The sequence below is a fragment of the Thamnophis sirtalis genome, unplaced genomic scaffold (assembly GCF_051295495.1).
Source record: "Thamnophis sirtalis isolate CommonGarterSnake01/CBP01778 unplaced genomic scaffold, rThaSir2_p1.2 scaffold_4, whole genome shotgun sequence".
Classification (NCBI taxonomy): Eukaryota; Metazoa; Chordata; class Lepidosauria; order Squamata; family Natricidae; genus Thamnophis; species Thamnophis sirtalis.
The window spans coordinates 4,523,360-4,546,153 of NW_028261384.1; the positions used below are offsets into that span (position 1 = coordinate 4,523,360).

At 46.5% G+C, this 22,794-nt stretch overlaps 1 protein-coding gene across 2 annotated transcripts in view; it reads right to left on the reverse strand.

The window, feature by feature from the left end:
• Positions 1-1,372: 1,372 nt before the first annotated feature.
• The window catches only part of CCDC13 (coiled-coil domain containing 13), a 33,002-nt gene continuing 11,580 nt past the window's right edge, over positions 1,373-22,794 (reverse strand). The window contains exons 7-17 of one of the 2 annotated variants that reach the window (XM_087712396.1): positions 22,460-22,564; positions 21,353-21,517; positions 18,119-18,295; positions 12,751-12,957; positions 11,930-12,063; positions 8,830-8,898; positions 7,100-7,228; positions 5,229-5,383; positions 3,328-3,442; positions 1,801-1,906; positions 1,373-1,664 (exon numbers count right to left, since the gene is read on the reverse strand). In XM_087712396.1, the coding sequence (XP_087568522.1) occupies positions 1,557-1,664; positions 1,801-1,906; positions 3,328-3,442; positions 5,229-5,383; positions 7,100-7,228; positions 8,830-8,898; positions 11,930-12,063; positions 12,751-12,957; positions 18,119-18,295; positions 21,353-21,517; positions 22,460-22,564 (1,470 nt within the window). In that variant the 3' untranslated portion in view covers positions 1,373-1,556. Of the gene's footprint in view, positions 1,907-3,327; positions 3,443-5,228; positions 5,384-7,099; positions 7,229-8,829; positions 8,899-11,929; positions 12,064-12,750; positions 12,958-18,118; positions 18,296-21,352; positions 21,518-22,459; positions 22,565-22,794 lie in introns of both variants that reach the window. The other variant, XM_087712397.1, reaches the window with a different exon arrangement.

Sequence of the window (22,794 nt, forward strand, 5' to 3'; positions counted from 1 at the left end):
TACAATACTGCATTCTAACCACTGCACCACCATGGCACTAATTATAGTACTTACTCACAAATATTCCTATATCTAACTGCCAGCCTATCTGCCAGCCTATATCCATCCATCCATCCATCCATCTGTTATCTATCTGTCTTATCTATCAGTCTGTGTCTATTGTCTGTCTGTCTGTCCATCCATCTGTTCATCCATCCATTATCTGTCTGTCTATTGTCTGTTCTGCCTGCCTGCCTGCCTGTCTCTCTCTATCTCATCTGTCTTTCTATACGTCTATCTATCCATCCATCTACCTATCCATCCATCTATTATCTATCTATTGTCTGTCTGTCTGTCCTCTTCTCTATCATCTGTCTTTATCTATCTGTCTATCTATCCATCCATCTACCTATCCACCCATCTATTTTCTATTGTCTGTCTGTCTGTCTTTCTCTCTATCATCTGTCTGTCTATCTATCTATCTATCTATCTATCTATCTATCTATCTATCTATCTATCTATCTATCTATCTATCTATTTATCCATCCCTCCATCCCTCCATCGATCTAACTACCTATCTATCCATCTATTATCTATCTATTGTCTGTCAGTCTGTCTGTCTCTCTCTATCATCTGTCTGTCTATCCATCCATCCATCTATCTACCTATCCATCCATCTATTATCTATCTATTGTCTGTCTGTCTGTCTGTCTGTCTCTCTCTCTCTTTATCATCTGTCTTTCTATCTATCTGTCTGTCTGTCTATCTATTTATTGTCTGTCTGGTCTGTCTGTCTGTCTGTCTGTCTGTCTGTCTATCTATCTATCTATCATCTATCTATCTATCTATCATCTATCTATCTATCTATCTATCTATCTATCTATCATCTATCTATCTATCTATCATCTATCTATCTATCTATCTATCTATCTATCTATCTATCTATCTATCATCTATCTATCTATCTATCTATCTATCTATCTATCTATCATCTATCATCTATCACCTATCTATCATCTCTGGTATCCCTCTGCCTTTATCCATCCAACTCGCTCTCTGTATGTCTCATCTATCTATCTTTTTTGCCTACTTTTCTTTTCATGGCTACAGGGTGCCACATCTTCTTCAACTCAAGCTGAATTCCTTTCGGATCAATATATTATCTAATTTAATCTGAGCCCTCCCTCAGCAACTCAACAAGGAGAAAACATCCGAAGACCGTAAGGGAATTAACTGATGGCGAAGCAAGTTTGGGCAGAGATGAAAGCAGGCGCGGGAAGTATACAGACACAGATGTAAATGCACGAACCAGGAAAAACCGCCTTCCCTGCAATTCACAAGTGTGTGAGCAAAGCAGAAGCGCATTGTGTCTTTCGAGAAAATAAACAAGACATTATCCTTAATCCGGGTCTTGCCGGGGTCTGTATTTACACTGGAAAAGTTTTTAAACAGGTTTTTGTTTGGCAAGGGATGTCAAAGTTGATCCAAAGTTGGTTTCTACTCAAGCAAATCCTTCCCACTTACGGATTCTGGACTCGTTCAGAACGAGTGCCAGATTACCGATCCGGTGTATATGGCTATGAATACATCATTATGGACGAGAGGAGCTGGCCCCTGGGTCCCTCTAGCTGGGCACCACCCGCATCTTCTACAGGACCAGCGTCTACTGTATCTTCTGCGCCCTCCTGCAAGTATTTAAACGAGAGTCACCTCGGAGGGACCATTTCTGGACAACGGGAATAACCCCCTCCCACCACTGGGATCGGCTCAGTTCTTCTCCTGCGTGTGCTGCTTCAGAGCGTGCAGGAAGATCTCCTTCACCTGCCCCACGGTGTCCTGGTACACCCGGAAATCTTCCTCTTTGGTCCGGATGGATTCTTGCAAAGCGCTCTTCAGGCCTTCGATCTCGTCCATCTGGATCGCCAGCCTGCGCAGAAAAAAACGGTCGGCACATTTTTATGATTTTAAGCTGCTCAGAGTTACCTCAAGGTTAAGATGGGCAGCCAATAAAAGTTATAAACAAATAACTAGAAGAAATAAATGGATTTTGATAGCTGACCGAAAATGCAGGTGGTCCTCACTTAGAGACTGTTCGAAGTTATGGGTTAAAGATATTTAATAGCTAGAGCAGTGAAGGGTTGAGCAGTGAGCCTGAACACAGAGTTGTGTTGATTAGCTGAAGAGAGCTGGCCACGGCATGAGGAAAACTGAGGTGTGATTGGTTGCTATGAGTGAAAAGTAGGAGTGTCCTTGTTTCCCGCCTTTTTTCATCTGTGTGCTCTATGTAGACTGTAATTTACCTCAGGATGTTCCTGCTGTGTTGATTTACCTCATGATCAGTGGTGGGATCCTGCTATTTTAACAACCAGTTCGGAGATTGTGCATGCACAGTTTTAACAAAACTTACCTTCCACTTTACTTCTGGGCAGTAACTTAGCTGAGGTGCATGAATCAGCTGAGAGGATATAGATAAGTAAAAGGCAGGCAGGTGGGCCTACCTGATCATCGGAGCTACTGATTCGCCCGAACCAGTCCAAACTGGCTGAATCCCACCCCTGCTCATGATGCTCATGTGTTGATTTACCTCAGGATGTTCCTGTATCCTGTATTGATTTACCTGAGTACGGTCCTCTTTGCCTGACAATCTAGGCCATATATACAGTTATAAAATATATTTATTTATATAAAACTACCAGTTTTGTCAGCGTCTCTAACTCCATTTGAACAGTGCAATTCCTGCCACAAAGAAGGTTGTAAAATCATGAGCAGTCACATCTTATCTTGGTTAATGACCCTCAGGACATATGATTATAATTCTGGGCTCATAATTATAATTAAGGCTTATAATCACAGTCATAAGTTGAGGATCACATGTGCAGGCAGTCCTCGAGTTACAACCATTCGTTTAGTGACCATTCAAAATTACAATGGCACTGAAAAAGTGACAATACAAATTTTCACACTTATGACCATTGCAACTTCTTTATAGTCATGTGATCAGAACTTGGATGCTTGGGAACTGACTCATATTTATGACGGTTGCGGCGTCCTGAGGTCTTCTGCCAAGCAAACTCAACAGAGAAGCCAGATTCACTTAACAGCTGTGTCACTAACTGAACAACTGTAGTGATTCACTTAACAACCATGGCAAGAAAGATTGTAAAATGGGACAAAACTCATTGTCTTGCATAGCAACAGAAATTTTGGGCTCAATTGTGGTAGTGAGTTGAGGACTATCTGCATTAGCAGAAATTGTTCCTTCACTTTCCTGTATTCCTTCTTAAATCTAACTTAAAGCTTTGAGGTTTTAAAAATAAAATGGTAAAAAAAATATGTTAAACATCTCACTGTGTGGAGAGTTCCTCTAACTGAGACTCCAAAGGCACTTCGGAAAATTGGACGGATGGCAGATCTTTCTTATCCCCAGCGTTCCAGCTCATTTTGGCGCTGCTGAGTGGCGGAGCTGTTGAGAGAAGACGTGTCGTTAAACAGAGATTCTGAAGGCTGGCCACCCACCCACCAAATTCTAAAGTTTCCTGAAAAATATCACAATTTGTATTTTCAGTTGAGAAGCAGGAAGAGATGGCATGGCTGGTTGGGGAATTATGGGCGTTGAAATCCACGCATCCTAAAGTCGCCAAGATTGAAAAATACCGGTGTACACGTAGCCCTTGACCAGGGGTGGGCTGCTACGGGTTTTCCTGCGTTCGGGAGAATCCGTAGCTAATGTTATGGCTGGTTCAGAGAACCTCCAAATCCCACCCTTGGGGGTCCCTCGCCTCTTCCAGGAGTCTCTACCCAGCCCGTTTTGGATGCGAATTAAATGCAGGGCCCGTGCGGAGATTCAGGGAGGGGGAAAAATGGGCCTCTTGGAACTTCTGGAAGGGCTTCTGGAGCCCGGGGAAGGCAGTTTTCGCAATGGTCATTAAGTGAACCCATTACACCCAATGGAGGTTTTTGCTTGGAAACCAAAACCAATTTTGGGAGGGAAAACGGCCCAAAATCGCAGTCGCAGGACACTGAAAATGGTGGTCAATGAAAGGTGGTGGCGGGAGGGGAGGGAGCACGGGAACTTTGAAACTGATTCACAAGCTCTTCTGGAGAAGTTCATTGTAACTGTTCTGACCCAGTCTTCCTTAAAAAGCAGGAAGCAGAGTCTTGGTCCTGGCAAAACCCCTTTTATTTACACGACTATGGATTCCTTTCATTCACAGTCAGCAAGGCTTGGCAAACAGTCTTTCAGAGGAGTATTTATCAACACGAACCTTATCTCACTTGGCGAGCTGCTTTGCGATAACTAGTTTCCAAAGGCAAAGCAACACTTGGCACGGAGTCTCTTGTAGTCACAAACAGAACTTTCCACTCTTGAAACGACCGAAGGAACTAATTGTTTCCTGCAAAAGCCCCCTCCCTCCCCATTCGCTCCTCTTTTGTTTCCCAAGGGAAGGGCCAAATCACCTCCAAGGTGTGGCTTTGCTCCCAAGTCGACCCTGCTTTCTGAGTTGTTCTGTCTCCTGGCAGCTCTGTGCATGCGCACACTGGGAACAGGCTCCAGCTGTTCCTCTGCCTCACTGCTGTCTAGCTCCCTCTCTGTGCCTCCGACGCAGAACCCTCGTCTGAGTTTTCCATGTTCCTCCCAAACCTCCTCACTCTCTGACTCCACTACCAGCTCTGCTGGCCGCCGCCATGCCACAACAGCAACTTTGAACAGTTGTTAAGTGGTAGGTCCAGGGGTGGGTTTCAACCGGTTCGTGGCGGTCCCCGCGAACCGGTTGGTCGGCGAACCCGGAAGTAAGTAACTTCCGGGAACGGCGAAGGACCCGCCCGCCCGCGCTCCTTACCCGGTTTTGACGAGTTCTGCGCTTCCACGCATGCGCAGGACGCATACAGCGCCTGCGCGATCCTCCAGGAGCAGCTGGAGCATCGCACAGACCCTAGTACGCATGCGTGCACTGCGCGCGTGCACGAGGACGCCGCCGGCCCCGTTCCAACCGAACCGGTTGGAACGGGGCGAGAAACCCACCCCTGGGTAGGTCATAAGTCAAGCACTACATTTTCATTCAAAAGGGTGGGGTTTTGTGCAGTTGTGACCACCCTCTTGCCTTATTTTGGGACTCTCTCCCACAGCCTCCCCTTGTCAGCCACTGGGGGGGCAGAAATTCTGCCTGGCTGCGTGGAAGTTTCACCAGTCAAGTTTGCGCAGGGCTGTTATGAAGTGTCACTTTTCAACATGCTTTCAACAACTTTACCTGCTTTGGTTTTGGGGTGAGCCTTGGGGGCCGCCGCCGCCTTCCCGGATTCCATCTTCAACTTTGCGAACTGCTGCTCAAGAGCGACGTACTTGTATTGTTGTTCCTGAAATTTCTTCTCCGTTTCCCAAACTTTCGTGATGCTGTCGTCCACCCTGGAGACACAAACATCATACGTGCACATTGTCAGAAAGGCGAACATCCCAGTAGCCCCATGAATGGTCACAACTCAACAGTTGTATTGAGTACTTGAGTACTTGAGAGACCGCCTTCTGCCGATTACCTCCCTTCGCCCCATCAGATCGCACAGAGTGGGCCTCCTCCGAGTTCCATCCGCCAGTCAGTGCCGACTGGCGACTACACGGAGGAGAGCCTTCTCAGTTGCAGCTCCGACCCTTTGGAACGATCTCCCCGTAGAGATTCGCACCCTCACCACCGTCCAGACCTTCCGCACAGCCCTTAAGATCTGGCTATCCCGGCAGGCCTGGGGATAAGATTTCATCCGCCCCACCCGAATGCTGAATGAATGTTGTGTTTTATTGTTTTATTTTTATTCACATATTATTTCATGTTCTGTCTTGCACTCCCTTCCCACGAATTGTAAGCCGCCCTGAGTCCCCTCAGGGAAAAGGGTGGCCTATAAATGACAATAAAATCCTAAAATCCTAAATCCTGAATTGCCAATGTTTCCCCGAAGATGCAGAATCTGGCTCTGGGCGTAGGTGAATGGGAGACCACTAAGAAATCCAAGAGGTAGGGTTGGGTTGACACTGGGATATTTTTTTTATATCACGGCAACCAAAACTGGGTGCAATATTTCAAATGTGGTCTTACCCAAAGCATTATAAGGTGGCTTCAACACTTCACATGATCTTGATTCTATCCCTCTGTTAATGCAGCCTAGGATTGTGTTGGCTTTTTTGGCTGCTGCAGCACACGGCTGGCTCCTATTTTGTGATTATTGGTGATCTCTTTCTGATAGGTTTTCCATTCTCCTTCTTCTTCTCCTGCCTCAGGTGCTTTGGAGAATAGGTTGCCCCCCCCCCCTCCGCTCTTCTTTGTGGAAGCCCCTCAGCTATGCTATCATGTCACCCCTGGACCTTTTCATCCAACTAGACATACCCAATTCCAGCAACTGTTCATTGTATGTTTTATCCTCCCGTCCCCTAATCGTTTTTGTTGCTCTTCTCTGCACTCTTTCCAGAATCTCAACATCTGAGTGGCCTGGGACAAAGGGACTCTGAGTCCCCCCCCCCCCCCCAAAAAAAAGAAATCCAGGCAATTTTGCGCCTGGCTGTTCTGACTGAGGATTCCCGAGAGCCTGAAGCAAACTCCTTGTCCCGATAAAAACCCCTTTTATTAATTGACTGCGAATTCTGCTCCTTCACATCCAGCAACGTCTTTCAAAGGAGGATTTACAGTCACAGAGCTTACTTGGCTTGGAGAGCTGCCAGGCCGATCTCTGCAAAACTTGGCAATGAGTCTCAGAGAGTCACGAACCAATTAAAGTGAACTAATTGTTTCCTGCAAACTCCACTTGCCTTTCGCTCCTCTTTTATTCCCTCTGGGAGGGGCCATTCACCGTCCACCTGTGGCCTTAATCCCAAGTCGGCCCCTGTTCCTTAGCTGTTCCCTTCGCCTGGCCACTCTGCGCATGGGCACACTGGGAACAGGCTCCAGCTGTTCTTCTGCCTCCCTGATGTCTGACTCTGAAGGCAGCTGATAACGGTCGGACGGCCCTGGCCCCCCTCTCTGCCTCTGACACAGAGCCCTCATCAGAGCCTTCCCCAGACTCCAGGACTGGCCCATCTTCCTCCCCAACTTCCTCACGGTCCGAATCTGGTGGGCAACAACACTGGCGAACATCCTACCTTTTCTGTAGGATGCTGACCAGCTCTATCAAACGGTCACGCTCCACTTCTGATGCTTGACACAGAGTTTTGTATTTGGTGATCTGCGACTGAAGGGTCCTGAAACCAACCTCGTCCTGCTCTGATGCCCTAAAAGGGAGAGAAGATTGGCTCGGTTTGGCTGTCCGGAAATAAAACGGATTTTGGCCGAAATAATTAAGGCCGAAAGCCCATTTTATGGCATTGGTGATCCATATGCAGCAAAGTCCAGCCAGATATTTATGGGATGCCCCAGACCACCTTCTGACGACAGTTTTCCAGATGATACAGTTAGTCCTCAACTTATGATCGCAGTGGAGCTAAACATTTATGTTGCTAAGTAAGAAATTTGTTAAGTGAGTTTTGTCGCATTTTACGACTTTTCTTGGCACATTTGTTAACTGAATCACTGCAGTTGTTAAGCTAGTAACACGGTTGTTAAGCGAATCTGGCCTCCTCCGTTGACTTTTCTGGTTGGAAGGTCGCAAAAGGGGATCATGTGACCCCGGGACATTGCAACCGTCATAAATGTGAGTCAGTTGCCAAGTATCAGAATCTAAATCAAATATAAATGTGAAAAAACGGTCATAGGTCACTCCTTTCAGTGCCGTTGTAACTTCGAACCATCGCTAAATGGACTGTTGTAAATTGAGGACTATATGTATTAAGAGGAAGGACATCCACAGGTAGTCCTCGACGTACAACCATTCGTTTAGTGGCCATTTGAAGTTTCAACGGCACTGAAAAAAGGGACCCAGAACCATTAAAAAATTTTTTTTAATGTCCATTGCAGTATATCAAGAATCCTGTGATCAAAATTCAGACGCTTGGCAACTGACTTGTATTTATGACAGTTGCAGTGTCCTGGGGGGGTGTCACATGATCCCCTTTTGCAACCTAGTGATGAGCAAAGTTAACGAGGAAGCCGGATTCACTTCACGAACTACGTGACTAACTTAACAACTGCAGGGATTCACTTACCAGTTATGGCAAGAAAAATTGTGAAATTGGGCAAAGATCACTTAACTGTCTTGCTTAGCAACAAAAATGTTGGGTTAAGTTGTGGTCGTAAGTCGAGAACTACACAGATACAGACAGAAAAACGTGTGTGTGTGTGTATCTGCATGCATGTGTGTAGTCCTTGACTTACAACTACCAATGAGTCCAACAACACATATATAACACACATACGTGTGTGGGTGGTTGGGTGTGTGCGCATGGAAATAATGTGCACTTTTAACGTGTGGCAGAATTTCTTCAATTCTTCTGTCGGAGTGACCACAGCCTTGGGCTTTCCAGATCTCCCCTCCAAGAAAGAACCAGGTCTGACCTTGCTTAGCTTTTCAAGAACCCCAAGGAAGATCAAAAGGCAAACCAGTGTTTTATCCGTAGAGGCAGTCCTCGGCTTACGATGAAAATCGCACGGTCGTTAAGGGAACCTAGATTTTACCCTTTGACTTTGCTGATTGGAAGCTGTGGATCTGGTGTTAAACCTTGCCCTGCTGCTTCTCTGGGGGTTAATTGCGAGGCTAAATGAGGCTTTTTTTTTGTTCCTTTCCTAGTTTTCTGATGGTCTCTTTTGGACTTTCATCCTAACCCCTTCAAAAAGTTTATTGGATAAATAAATAAGTTAAGGCCACACACAGACTTCCCTGGAAGGGAGGGAAAAAAATCCCGGGCGTTGCCATCGAAGAAGTAAATTTTGCACCAACCTCGCAGGAGTTGCTGGAAATGACGTCGCTGCGGAGTCCACAAGGGTGTGTCCCATGTTCGACACTGTCCTGGAACACACAAAACATCTGTCACATTTTTCACTTCTGCATCTAAACGTCTTGCAACCTCTGTCGGGGCTCCTGCTGGCGAGGGTAGGATCAGAAGCACGCCCGGCAGAATCCTAGTTTGCAAAGGACGCAGCCTTTCGAAGCATCCAAGAACGGAAGGGGGGGAAAGGGGGCAATCTTAGAGATCATCTAGCCCAACCCGAGCCAGCAGTGGACGGAGACTAATCCAGGAGAGATCCAGCTTCGAACCAAGGAGAAATTTCTTGATAGTGACAACAATTAACCAGTAGAATGCCCCTGGAAGTTTTGGTGGCTCCATCACTGGAGGTTTTTAAGAATAAACTGGACAGTCGTTTGTCTGGAATGCTATAGGGCCATGATGCCGAAGCTCAGCTCCGGGGCACATATGCGTGCCGGCCAGGTGACTTTTAGGCTTTCTGGGCCCACCAGAAAGTCGGGAAACAGGCTGTTTTTTGGGCTCTGTGGGGATGCGGAAGGCCGTTTTCACCCTCCCCAGGCTCCTGAAAAGGCTCTGGAGCCTGGGAAGAGCGAAAAACAGGCCTTCTGGTCCGACCAGAAGTCGGCAAACGGGCTGTTTTCAGCCACTAGACTAGAGGGCCTCTGGGGGTGGGAAAGGCATTTTTCGCCCTCCCCAGGCTCCTAGAAAGGGTCTGGAGCCTGGGAAAGGTGAAAAATGGGCCCACCGTGTCATCACATGCCAAAATCAGGGGGAGCGTAGGGGAAGGGGCTTGCACATGCATGCGTGGGGGGGCGGGTGCATAGAATTATAAGTGTGGGCACATGCACGCATGACCCCTGCGCTCCCCCGGCTTTTGACACACGGTGGGGAAAAGGCTAGTCATCACTGCTGTAGGGCTTCCTGCTTGAGCAGTGGGTTGGACTAGAAGACCTCCAAGGTCCTTTCCAGCTCTTGTTATTCTGATATTCTCTAATCCCAAATCAATCAGGGAGAGAAGCAACCTAGAACTAAGGATAAATAACCAGCAGAACAGTTTGCCTTCAGAGGTTGTAGGTGCTCCACCACTGGAGGTTTTTAAAAAGAGATTGGACAGCCGCTTGTCTGGAATGGAATAGGGTTTCCTGCCAGGGCAGGGGGTTGGACTAGAAGACCTCCAAGGTCCCTTCCAGCTCTGTTATTCAGCAGAGGAACCCACCATTTCAACGTTTGTTTAAACACCTCCAGCAAAGCGGAGTCCATCACACCCTGGACTAGATGACCTTTAAGCTTCCCCTTCGTCCTTTCGTTCCCTATTTCTGGGGCTGAAAAATTCCAAACTTCCGCCTGGTCAAAGATGCAAGGGGTCACCTGAATTTGATGTGCTCTACCTGAGAGAGTCAGGGTGAATGCAATCCAGGTGAAGGCCAGGTGGCTGTAGCAGGCCCAGATGTAGGGTGACTGGGCTGGGTGGGTCCAGCTATTGTAGTTTGCAAATTCTAATCCAGTTTATTTGCACCCCATAATAAAAGGGGTGATTGCAGGGGTGAAATGCTCTGAAGTCTGCCACCAGTTCCCTTCGCCTAAGAAGCCTTTCCTTCAAGCCTTTACATGCAGTAGGTAAGCCGAACAGTGAGAAGGGGGATGGAAAGCTGTGCCACTGGATTTAGTATAGCTGGAAAGCAGAATTTCCTGCTTTCTAGAAAATATACATCATGTGGCACAGCTGGTTGTCGCACAGCTGATCGTCGGAACTTTTATTAAACTTTTTAAAGCATTTTTACTACCTATTTGCCCGAACCCGTAATAAAAAAATGGTAAAAAAAAGTTTTAAAAAAGATCTGATGATCAGCTGTGCAACAAACAGCTGTGCCACATGGATCATCGGAACTTTAAAAAAAACTTTTTTGTAGCATTTTTTTTACTACCTATTCATCCAAACTGGTAGTAGGGGGGAAAAATGCTTTAAAAAGTTTTTTAAAATGTTCCAATGATCAGCTGTGCCACAATCAGCTCTTCTGCGTGATTTCTAAATCATGCGGCACAGTTGATTGTCACACAGCTGGCTACCGTTTCACCTGAACCAGTAGCATTTTTTATTTTTTTTTACTACTGGTTCGTGCAAACCGGTGGCATTTTTTACTACTGGTTCAGGCGAACCAGTCCGAACCCGTAGCATTTCACACCTGGGTGATTGTAACCAACAGAGTAAAGCACTGTTTCTCAAACTTAACAACTTTAAGGTGTATGGACTTCAACTCCCAGAATTCTCAGTCAGCCTTGCCTTCTCTTTCCTGGATTTCCTGCCTGAGGAATTCTGGGAGTTGAAGTCCATGCATCTTAAAGCTATTAAGGATGAGAAACACTGCAGTAAACTATACATACAGATTCTCCACGACTTATGACCATAATTGAGCCTGCAATTTACAGCCATAAGTTAAGAGCATTGTTATATGACTGCGTCCTGTTTTGCTACCTTTTTGGCTGCGGTTGTTAAATGAGCACAGGGTCACAAAGCAAACACGGCAGTTGACAAGCGAATGCTGCAGTCGTTAAGCAAACACTTTGAGGTGTTTTGAGATGATTATAGACACAGATAGTCATTGACTTGCAGCAGTTCATTTAGTGACCGTTCGAAGTTACAACGTCTCTGGGGAAAAAAGGGAGTTATGACTGTTTTTCAGACTTACAACCGTTTCTGCATCCCCGTGGTCACGTGATCAAAATTCGGATGCTCGGCAACAGACTCATATTTATGACGGTCCTGGGGTCGCGCAATCCCCTCTTGTGATTTTCTGGCCAGCAAAGTCAATGAGGAAGCCAGATTTGCCTAAGAGCCGTGTTGCTAACTTAACAATTGCAGCGATTCACTTAGCGAAGGTGGCAAGGAAGGGTCGTAAAATGGGGCAAAACTCATTCAGCAACCATCTTGCTTAGCAATCCGGTCGAGAATTTTTTTTCTCTATTCAAAGGTTTCCAATCTGGCTCAAGATAATGATTGAGGATCAGAATTAAAGGAGTCTCTTTTTAAAATAATTCAATTTAATTGGGGATTTAGAATGCCGCTTTCCCTACCGTGCGGAGCTTTCGTTTCTGCTGTAGTCTTCCTTCTGGGATGCTAAATTCTGATTTTCCTCTTCTAAAGACTCTGCAGACACGATAGAGCGTGAATCTAATCCACTTTCCTCTTGAAGGGGCAGGTTTTGCTGCTACGAAAAATCAGGTAACAGATTTTGAATGCCCTGGTTTTGTTTTATTTATTGATTTATTAGACGTTATCATCCCAACTTTATTATTTAACAAATAACTAAAATATACATGATATTCTTCCCTCCTCCTATTTTCTCCACAACAACAACCTTGTGAGGTGGGCTAGGCTGAGAGAGAGTGATTGGCCCAAAGTCACCCAGCTAGCTTTTATGTCTAAGGTGGAGCTAGAATTCACGATCTCCTGGTAATTGGACCTGAAACACCGTCTTTCATGCCTAAGGCAGGACTAGAACTCACTGCCCCCCTGGTGATTGGCCCAAAGTCACCCAGCTGGCTTTCATTTCTAAGGCAAGATTAGAACTCCCTGTCTCCTGGTGATTGGCCCAAGCTAGCTTGCATGCCTAAATGGGACTAGAATTCATTGTTTCTTGGTGATTGGTCCAAAATCACCCAGCCGGCTGTCATGCATAAGGCAGGACTAGAACTCAGCATCTCCTGGTTTCTAGACCAGCCTCTTAACCACCACACCAAACTGTCTCTCAAAGTGAGTCTTCCCCTGATTAGCGTTTGATGAATTCAAGGAGACCTTTTCTCAAGCTGTTTTCTTAAAGCCCTCTTATCTGATTGGTGTCCTTCCAGGCCATTCTCCATGCCTCTACCCTCGCTTCTCGCCTCTGATGCCTTACCTGCAACCTCAGCTGCCTCACTTCTTCTTCCAGCTCTTTCACCTGAGCTTCTCGCTCGGCCACCATCTGCTTGAGCTGCTCGATGAGGCAGTTTTGCTTCTGGATCTCGACGTTCAGCTTCTTCGCCAGGGCCCTCTCGCCTTCCAAGTTCCTGTCTTCTTGCTGACTCAGATTTTTTAAAATGCCTTGCATTTCTTTCTGCTGGCACTGATGAGAAAGGGAGGGACAGAGAGAGCTTTATTTTTTCCCCCGCATCTCATGAAAAGTTGGACAACATTTGACCAGGATGATAGAAAGTCTCCTGCCATGAGTAGGAGCTTGGATTAGAACAGGGGTGTCGAACTTGATTTTGTTGAGGGCCGCATCAAGATTGTGTTTGACCTCGAGGGGGCGGTGTGGGGGTGGCCAGCTCGACGTCACTCATGTTGGGGGCAGCTGTGGCGGCCCAAGCGCTCTGCCAGTGAAAATGGACTCCCGAGCTCCGAATTCAGAATTCCTCCACCAACATGAATGGGCTTCAACTCCCAGAATTCCTCCACCAACATGGATGGATTTCAGCTCCCAGAATTCCTCCACCAACATGAATAGACTTCAACTCCCAGAATTCCTCCACCAACATGAATAGACTTCAACTCCCAGAATTCCTCACCCAACATGAATGGGCTTCAACTCCCAGAATTCCTCACCCAACATGAATGGGCTTCAACTCCCAGAATTCCTCACCCAACATGAATGGACTTCGACTCCCAGAATTCCTCACCCAACATGAATGGGCTTCGACTCCCAGAATTCCTCACCCAACATGAATGGGCTTCAACTCCCAGAATTCCTCACCCAACATGAATGGGCTTCAACTCCCAGAATTCTTCACCCAACATGAATGGGCTTCAACTCCCAGAATTCCTCACCCAACATGAATGGGCTTCAACTCCCAGAATTCCTCACCCAACATGAATGGGCTTCAACTCCCAGAATTCCTCACCCAACATGAATGGGCTTCAACTCCCAGAATTCCTCACCCAACATGAATGGACTTCGACTCCCAGAATTCCTCCACCAACATGAATAGACTTCAACTCCCAGAATTCCTCACCCAACATGAATGGGCTTCAACTCCCAGAATTCCTCAACCAACATGAATGGACTTCAACTCCCAGAATTCTTCACCGAACATGAATGGGCTTCAACTCCCAGAATTCCTCACCCAACATGAATGGGCTTCAACTCCCAGAATTCCTCCACCAACATGGATGGATTTCAGCTCCCAGAATTCCTCCACCAACATGAATGGGCTTCAACTCCCAGAATTCCTCCACCAACATGAATAGACTTCAACTCCCAGAATTCCTCACCCAACATGAATGGGCTTCAACTCCCAGAATTCCTCACCCAACATGAATGGGCTTCAACTCCCAGAATTCCTCACCCAACATGAATGGACTTCGACTCCCAGAATTCCTCACCCAACATGAATGGGCTTCAACTCCCAGAATTCCTCACCCAACATGAATGGGCTTCAACTCCCAGAATTCCTCACCCAACATGAATGGGCTTCAACTCCCAGAATTCTTCACCCAACATGAATGGGCTTCAACTCCCAGAATTCCTCACCCAACATGAATGGGCTTCAACTCCCAGAATTCCTCACCCAACATGAATGGGCTTCAACTCCCAGAATTCCTCACCCAACATGAATGGGCTTCAACTCCCAGAATTCCTCACCCAACATGAATGGGCTTCAACTCCCAGAATTCCTCACCCAACATGAATGGACTTCGACTCCCAGAATTCCTCCACCAACATGAATAGACTTCAACTCCCAGAATTCCTCACCCAACATGAATGGGCTTCAACTCCCAGAATTCCTCACCCAACATGAATGGACTTCAACTCCCAGAATTCTTCACCGAACATGAATGGGCTTCAACTCCCAGAATTCCTCATCCAACATGAATGGGCTTCAACTCCCAGAATTCCTCCACCAACATGGATGGATTTCAGCTCCCAGAATTCCTCCACCAACATGAATGGGCTTCAACTCCCAGAATTCCTCCACCAACATGAATAGACTTCAACTCCCAGAATTCCTCACCCAACATGAATGGGCTTCAACTCCCAGAATATCTCACCCAAAATGAATGGGCTTCAACTCCCAGAATTCCTCACCCAACATGAATGGACTTCGACTCCCAGAATTCCTCACCCAACATGAATGGGCTTCAACTCCCAGAATTCCTCACCCAACATGAATGGGCTTCAACTCCCAGAATTCCTCACCCAACATGAATGGGCTTCAACTCCCAGAATTCCTCACCCAACATGAATGGGCTTCAACTCCCAGAATTCCTCACCCAACATGAATGGACTTCAACTCCCAGAATTCCTCACCCAACATGAATGGGCTTCAACTCCCAGAATTCCTCACCCAACATGAATGGACTTCGACTCCCAGAATTCCTCACCCAACATGAATGGACTTCGACTCCCAGAATTCCTCAACCAACATGAATGGATTTCAGCTCCCAGAATTCCTCACCCAACATGAATAGACTTCAACTCCCAGAATTCTTCACCGAACATGAATGGGCTTCAACTCCCAGAATTCCTCACCCAACATGAATGGGCTTCAACTCCCAGAATTCCTCACCCAACATGAATGGACTTCGACTCCCAGAATTCCTCCACCAACATGAATAGACTTCAACTCCCAGAATTCCTCACCCAACATGAATGGGCTTCAACTCCCAGAATTCCTCACCCAACATGAATGGGCTTCAACTCCCAGAATTCCTCACCCAACATGAATAGACTTCAACTCCCAGAATTCCTCACCCAACATGAATGGGCTTCAACTCCCAGAATTCCTCACCCAACATGAATGGGCTTCAACTCCCAGAATTCCTCACCCAACATGAATGGGCTTCAACTCCCAGAATTCCTCACCCAACATGAATGGGCTTCAACTCCCAGAATTCCTCACCCAACATGAATGGGCTTCAACTCCCAGAATTCCTCACCCAACATGAATGGACTTCAACTCCCAGAATTCCTCACCCAACATGAATGGGCTTCAACTCCCAGAATTCCTCACCCAACATGAATGGACTTCGACTCCCAGAATTCCTCACCCAACATGAATGGGCTTCAACTCCCAGAATTCCTCACCCAACATGAATGGGCTTCAACTCCCAGAATTCCTCACCCAACATGAATGGGCTTCAACTCCCAGAATTCCTCACCCAACATGAATGGACTTCGACTCCCAGAATTCCTCACCCAACATGAATGGACTTCAACTCCCAGAATTCCTCAACCAACATGAATGGATTTCAGCTCCCAGAATTCCTCCACCAACATGAATGGGCTTCGACTCCCAGAATTCCTCACCCAACATGAATGGGCTTCAACTCCCAGAATTCCTCACCCAACACGAATGGGCTTCAACTCCCAGTTTCACATCCAGCATGCGTGGACTTTTAAGTCCCAGAGTTGCACAGCCAGTATGCTGGTTGGAATTTTCTGGGAGTTGAAGTTCACACATACCAGCCAAGGAGTTCTGGGAATTTTATTTATTAATTTTATTTATTTATTCAATGACTCTGAGATATGAAGTATGTGCATGGCGGCTGAGGAATTCTGGGAGGTGAAGTCAGACAGACAGAACAACAGAGCTGGAAGGGGCTTGTAGGTCATCTAGTCAACCCTACCGCCCAAACAGGAGTCCTACATTGTTTCTGACAGATGGCATTCCAGCCTCTTATTGAAAGCTTCCAGTGATGAAGCTCCCAAATTCTGAAGGCAAGCTGGGGAATTCTGCGAGTTGAAGCCACACCTACTGGCTGGGGAATTCTGCGAGTTGGATTCCATGGCTGCCAACTGGGGAATTCTGGGAGTTGGAGTCCATAGCTACCAGCTGTGGAATTCTGGGAGTTGAAGTCCACGCCTACTGGCTGTGGAATTCTGGGAGTTGAAGTCCACGCCTACTGGCTGGGGAATTCTGGGAGTTGAAGTCCATGCCTACTGGCTGGGGAATTCTGGGAGTTGAAGTCCACGCCTACTGGCTGGGGAATTCTGGGAGTTGAAGTCCACGCCTACTGGCTGGGGAATTCTGGGAGTCGGTGTCCATGGCTGCCGGTGGGGAATTCGGAGTATTGGAAATCCACAAATCCCAAATTGCTAAAGTTGACAAACAGCTGTCTAGAACGGGGGTCTCCAATCTTGGCAACTTTAAGCCTGGAGAACTTCAACTCCCAGAATTCCAGCTGACTAGGAAATTCTGGGAGTTGAAGTCCACCAGGTTTAAAGTTGCCAAGGTTGGAAACCCCTGCTCTAGGGGAAGCCATCCCATTCTCCACAATTTTTAACCTTCTGACAAACAAAATCAATGGGGAAGTCAGATTCACTTAACAACCGGGCTACTAACCTAACAACTGCAGTGATTCGCTTAACAACTGTGGCAAGAAAGGTCGTAAAATGGGAAAAGCTCACTTAACAAGCTTCTCATTTAGATTTGGGGCTCAATTTGCGGTTGTAAAGTCCAGGACTACCTGTACCAGCCAGGTCTGAGCCTCTCGACCAGATCGTCAAGGCCTGCATTTATATTCCTTTTAGAATTTTGGCCTGCCACACCTTCTCTTATTTCATTATGCTGTTTCTTTAAGTGTAGTCAATGGGAGGGGAGATTAGAAGGAGTAGGATTGTGAAATGTATTGCTTTTCATTCTTTGCTAGAAGCCAAGGTCATCCTTAGTCTCCACACTTTCACACCTAACCGGAAGAAGTTAGGCGTAGATGCCAGCGTGGAAGAAGATTGGACCCTGTGATGGACTGTGTGAGTGTGGGGACAAGATCATGAACTTTTAACTGGGTGGGATTCTGATGTAACTTCCAGAGTTGGAATCCCACAGAATGATGCCAACATGCCTCTCTTATTAAATTGGAACTTTAAGCATAGTTTTGCCTTCGACTCTGATTTAATTCTACATGGTATTTGGAACGCTAACGTAATTCCAACTCTCCACTAAGATAAGTTATCAGCATCCCAAGCTGGGGAGCTGTCAGGGGGTACGGAATCCCGGTTCTGACCCAACCCTGGGCAGTACGAAAATTCAGTGAAGATGGAGGAAGAAAAACATGCTGCCGAGAAAGCTAATTTTGACGGCTCAATTAATTTGGCCGAGGCTCAAGAGGTGCCTCTTAAGGAATTAATAGAAGCTGCAGAGATTAGGGAATTGGGGCCCCGACGAAAGGAGTTCCGTGAGGAGGCTTCAAGATTTATGACTTCTAAGGAATGCCTGCTGGAAGAAGAGGGGGTTGCCAGGGAAACTTCGACAGACGACTGGACGATTACCAGAAGATCTGACACGTACCATGAGAGCGTCCACGAGCTCGTTGTCGTGCTTCCCCTTCTCCATCAGAGTGGAAATTTGCTCCTTCAGGGTCTTCACCTCGTTGGACAAGACCTTGTTCCTGGCTTTCGACCCCTCCAGCTTCTTCTTCACGTCTTCGTGGTCCTTCTGAAGGACTTGGTACTGGTTCATGAGCTTCTGCCATCAAGAGAGAGAAGAGCTGTTGGGAATGTAAACAAATACCTGGCACCTACCTCCACATGTGGTGGACCTGCATGAAGGCAAGGCAATTTTGGATACAAATTCATATGGGAAGAAAACGATTAGGCAACATATAGGGTTTAAGCTAGAATTATTTTTATTAGGCATTATGTCAGGCCTGCGGCCATTTTTCTTTTGGATCTTTGACCTGCTACATTTTCTATTAGTCTACTATGCATTTTCTGTTGTGGGAAAATGGGAGAGGGGTGATTGTACGGAGTGAGATGATATGTAGCCATAACGTTCTGTTCTGACCCCCCTCTTCCTACACCAAAGTACGCTGAGACAAAGATACTTCAAGGATTTATTAACACACAGACTAGACCTTGGCAGCAATCCAGCCTGCCAAGCTAGCCACGATAGCTTCTCCAGCTCTAGTAAATACATTGACTCCTGCAATGAGCGTGTAGAAAGCCATTCCTTTTATAGTCTTGAGAGGAGCCTAATTACCACCAGCTGAGTTCAATTATCTCCTGTAACTGCGTAACTGTTCTTTACGCCTATTAGCCCTCTGTTGCCGGGCATCCAGGATCACACTCCCTTGTCTCCTCCCCACTGCTCCAATGCATGACGTCAGGATCACACTCCCTTGTCTCCTCCCCACTACTCCAAGGCTCAGGCGCCTCCTGGTGGCCAACCAGCCTCTCTGCGCCCTGCTCGGAGTCGGAACTCTGTCTAGAGTCCTCCACATCCTCCAGAGCTGACTCATAGGGCCCCTCGCTGTCGGAGTCTGGTGGCAGCTCCAACGGCTCCTGCTGCGTCACAACACATTCTTTCTAGAAAGACAAGGTCATCCTTTGTCTTTGCACCTCTGCACCTGACGGGAACTGGATGGGTGGAACTGCCAGCATGGTAGTGGGGGATTGGACCATGGGATGGGCTTGTGGGTGTGGGGGCAAGATCTTGAACTTTCAACTGGGTGGAAAAACCAGAACGCTTTCAGATTTGGGTTTTCCCAATTGCGCCAACATGGCTCTCTTAATAAATTGGAACTTTGAGCAATACTTTGCCTTGGACTCTGATTTAATTTTGGATGCTATTTGAAACCCTGACACATTGTATCAGATGGCTATGATAAAGGGACAATGTACCTAATATTACACATCTTGACTGCAATAAGAATTGTGTATGTGCAGCAATGGAAGAGTGAAGGAGGCAATAAGGAAGATATTAGTCTGTGCGGAAATGGACAGGCTAACGCTAAGAATAAAAGATAAAGGAGATACAGAATACGATTCTACATGGGATAGATTCTATCAATGGTTACAAACACGAGGTAGAATTTGGAATGTGAAAGAATCAGGTAAGGTGGACATGGAAAGAGACATTATGTATGTATTAGAATGTAGGTATTAGAATGGTAGATAAGTTGACATTCTAGAATATGATAGCAATAGCAATGGTCCTTAGACTTATATACCACTTCACAGAGCTTTACAACCCTATTTAAGTGGTTTACAGAATCAACACATTGCCCCCAACAAGCTGGGTCCTCATTTTACCCATCTCGGAAGGATGGAAAGCTGAGTCAACCTCGAGCCGGTGAGAAATGAAGCTAGCAGCCTGCTGAAGTAGCCTGCAGTACTGAACTCTAACCACTGAGCCACCTCAGCTCTTTTGACCACATGATGGTCAAAAATAAATGAACAGTACTAGTACTGTTTAAAATAGGATACATGTTATTTGTTTTTACCTTTGTTTCATGGCACGTGGAATGCCAGGACAATTATTCAATATATTTATATGTAAACAATAAAAATATGTTTAAAAAGGAGGAGGAGGAGGAGGAGGAGGAGGAGGGGGAGGAGGGGGAGGGGGAGGAGGAGGGACTTTAAGACTGCGGATCAAAGGACATCAAAATTATTTTTTTGTGATAGCCTGCAGCGCCATCCAAACTTAGATGAAAGATTGATTCCACTTTCTTAAGACTCTCTGATTCTCAACTCTGCACTTCTCTTTGGACAAAGCCACCCTTGTTGGAACATCCATCCTACTCAGTGGGGGGGGGGGGGCAATTCACCTGGGAGGAAGAGATTCTAAGGAGTTTATCCTCACAAGTCCTTTGCCTGTCTAGTTTCCATCAGTTGCTAACAGTTTTCATCGCAAAAGATGGTTGAAGAGAGGAGTCTCAAGGTTGCGTCGTGGGAATGTAAATCCCAGGAAATAATCACCTTCACATAGGTTAAGGCAGAGTTGGGTGGCTAGCGGCATTACTGCTGGTTTGGCACGCAAAACTTTTTGCATTACGCAGAAACCAAAAATAAAGATGGCAGCGCCGACAATAGAACCGGTTCGGGGGCATGGCAGGCTGAGTTACTACCTACTCGGCTGAACTGGTCTGAACCAGTAGGAACCTACCTCTGGGTTAGGGTTACGTTAGAATTAGGCTTAGGGTTAAAGATTAGGGATAAATGTTAGGGTTGGGGTTGGATTAGGGTTATGGATATGGTTAGGGTTAGCATTAAAGTTTAGTGTTAGTGTTGGGGTTAGAGTTACAGCTAGGTTGAGGTTAAAGTTAGGGTTAGGGTTAAAGATTAGGGTTAAGGGTTAGGATTAGGGTTAGGGCTCAGTTTGAATCATGGTTAGTGTTGGGGTGGGGTAAGAGTTAGAGTCAAAAGGTTAGGAGTATGTTAGAGTTAGGATTAGACTAGGTTGGGGTTAGAGTTAAATGTTAGAGTTAAGGTTATGGCTAAGGTTAAAGATTAAGGCTATGGTTAGTTAAAGGTTAGGGTTAAAGTTTAGGGTTAAGGGTTATGGTTGATATTGGGGTTAGGCCTAGATTAGAATTATGGTTAGTGTTAGTGTTAAAGCTTAAGGTATAAGGGCTACAGTTAGGGTTAAAGTTATGGCTAAATTTAGGGTTAGGGTTAGGAAACCTGAACCCACTCTCTCTACCCACTAGGGATGGGTGAGCACCTACCAACAGCTCAGGGAACTTGTTGGGTGCTTTGGAATTATTAGCTTTGCTAGGTTCATGCAGAAAGAATTCCTTACATCCAAAGCTTCTTTCTTCTCCCTTTCCAAGGTTCGAATCCGCAGCTGGTTCTTGACTTGGGCTGAGGACTTCCTGGAGTCGGTGAAGCTTAGCGGGTCTTCGTTGGCATCATTCTCGGATAATTTGCTTTTGTGACAATTCAGCTGGGTTTCCAATTCCCGTACCTACGTAAATGGGATACAGAAGGCCTAAAACTGATTGACAGGCTACAAATTCCTTTTCAGGAGGAGGAAGTGAAAGGATACGGCAACCTGCATTGGGATATGCATCAATCCTAGTTACTAAGGTTTGCAAAAATTCCTTCCTGGCCATCGCCAGGAGGCAGGGAGTTCTAGTCCTGCCTTAGGCACGAAAGCTGGCTGGTGACAGGCCAATCACCAGAAGGCCTTGAGTTCTAGCCCCACCTTAGCATGAAAGCCGACTAGGTAATTTTCGGCCAATCGCCAGGCGACAGGGAGTGCTAGTTCCACTTTAGGCATGAAAGTTGGTTGGGTGCCTTAAAGACAATTACCAGGTGACAGGGAGTTCTAGTCCTGTCTAGGCATGAATGTCGGCTGGGTAACTTTAGGCCAATTGCCAGGAGAGAGAGAGTTATAGTCCTGCATTAGGTATGAAAGCTGGCTGGGTGACTTTGGGCCAATCACTAGGAGACGGTGAGTTCTAGTCCTACCTTAGGCATGAAAGCCACTGGGTGACAGTCCCTCTCTCCTAATCCAACCTCACAGGGTTGTTGTTTCTTTGTTGTGGGAAAAATAGGAGAAGGAAGGACTATTAGATATATTCTTGCTGCCTTGAATTAATTAGAAATCAATAAAGGCGGGTTAAAATATCTAATAGGTATTAGATATTTTAATTTCAGCATGGTTCGCACATCCTCTTATGTTGTGGTTTTGTGTGGTGTCGCGAGCAAAGCCAGCCACTGCAGTCTACAAAGCCCATCCATGGCTGAGCACCACATGTCAATCAGCTGCAGTTCCAGCTAGGCTGGCCTGAGAAATTCTGGGAGTTGAAGGCGAGGGAGCTTGAAGCCGATGAGGTTGAGGAACCCTGGTTTAAGCCAACCAGCTGTTCACGGAACCCGTGAAGCGAAATACGCTTGGACTCACTTTGCCTTGCAGGACAAGGATCTGCTGAGCCCGTCCTCGCCAGCTGCCCGGGTTGGACAAAAGGTTTTGCACACTGACGTCTTCGCCCACTTCGTGGCTGAGAAGCTGGAAGCAAAAACAAAACAGGACAAAAATCAGTGCTGAAAACGCTTTGCATCAAAGTCCATTAGCCAAGCGAGAAAACAGGAAGTCCTTGACTTACGGACGTCATGCAAAATTACAATGCACCTCTCCAGGGCTACCGTATTTTTTGGAGTGTAAGATGCACTTCCCCACCCCCACCCCAAAGCCCTAATGAGGTGCTAACAAGTGAAGTGGTTTTCATTAGGGCTGAA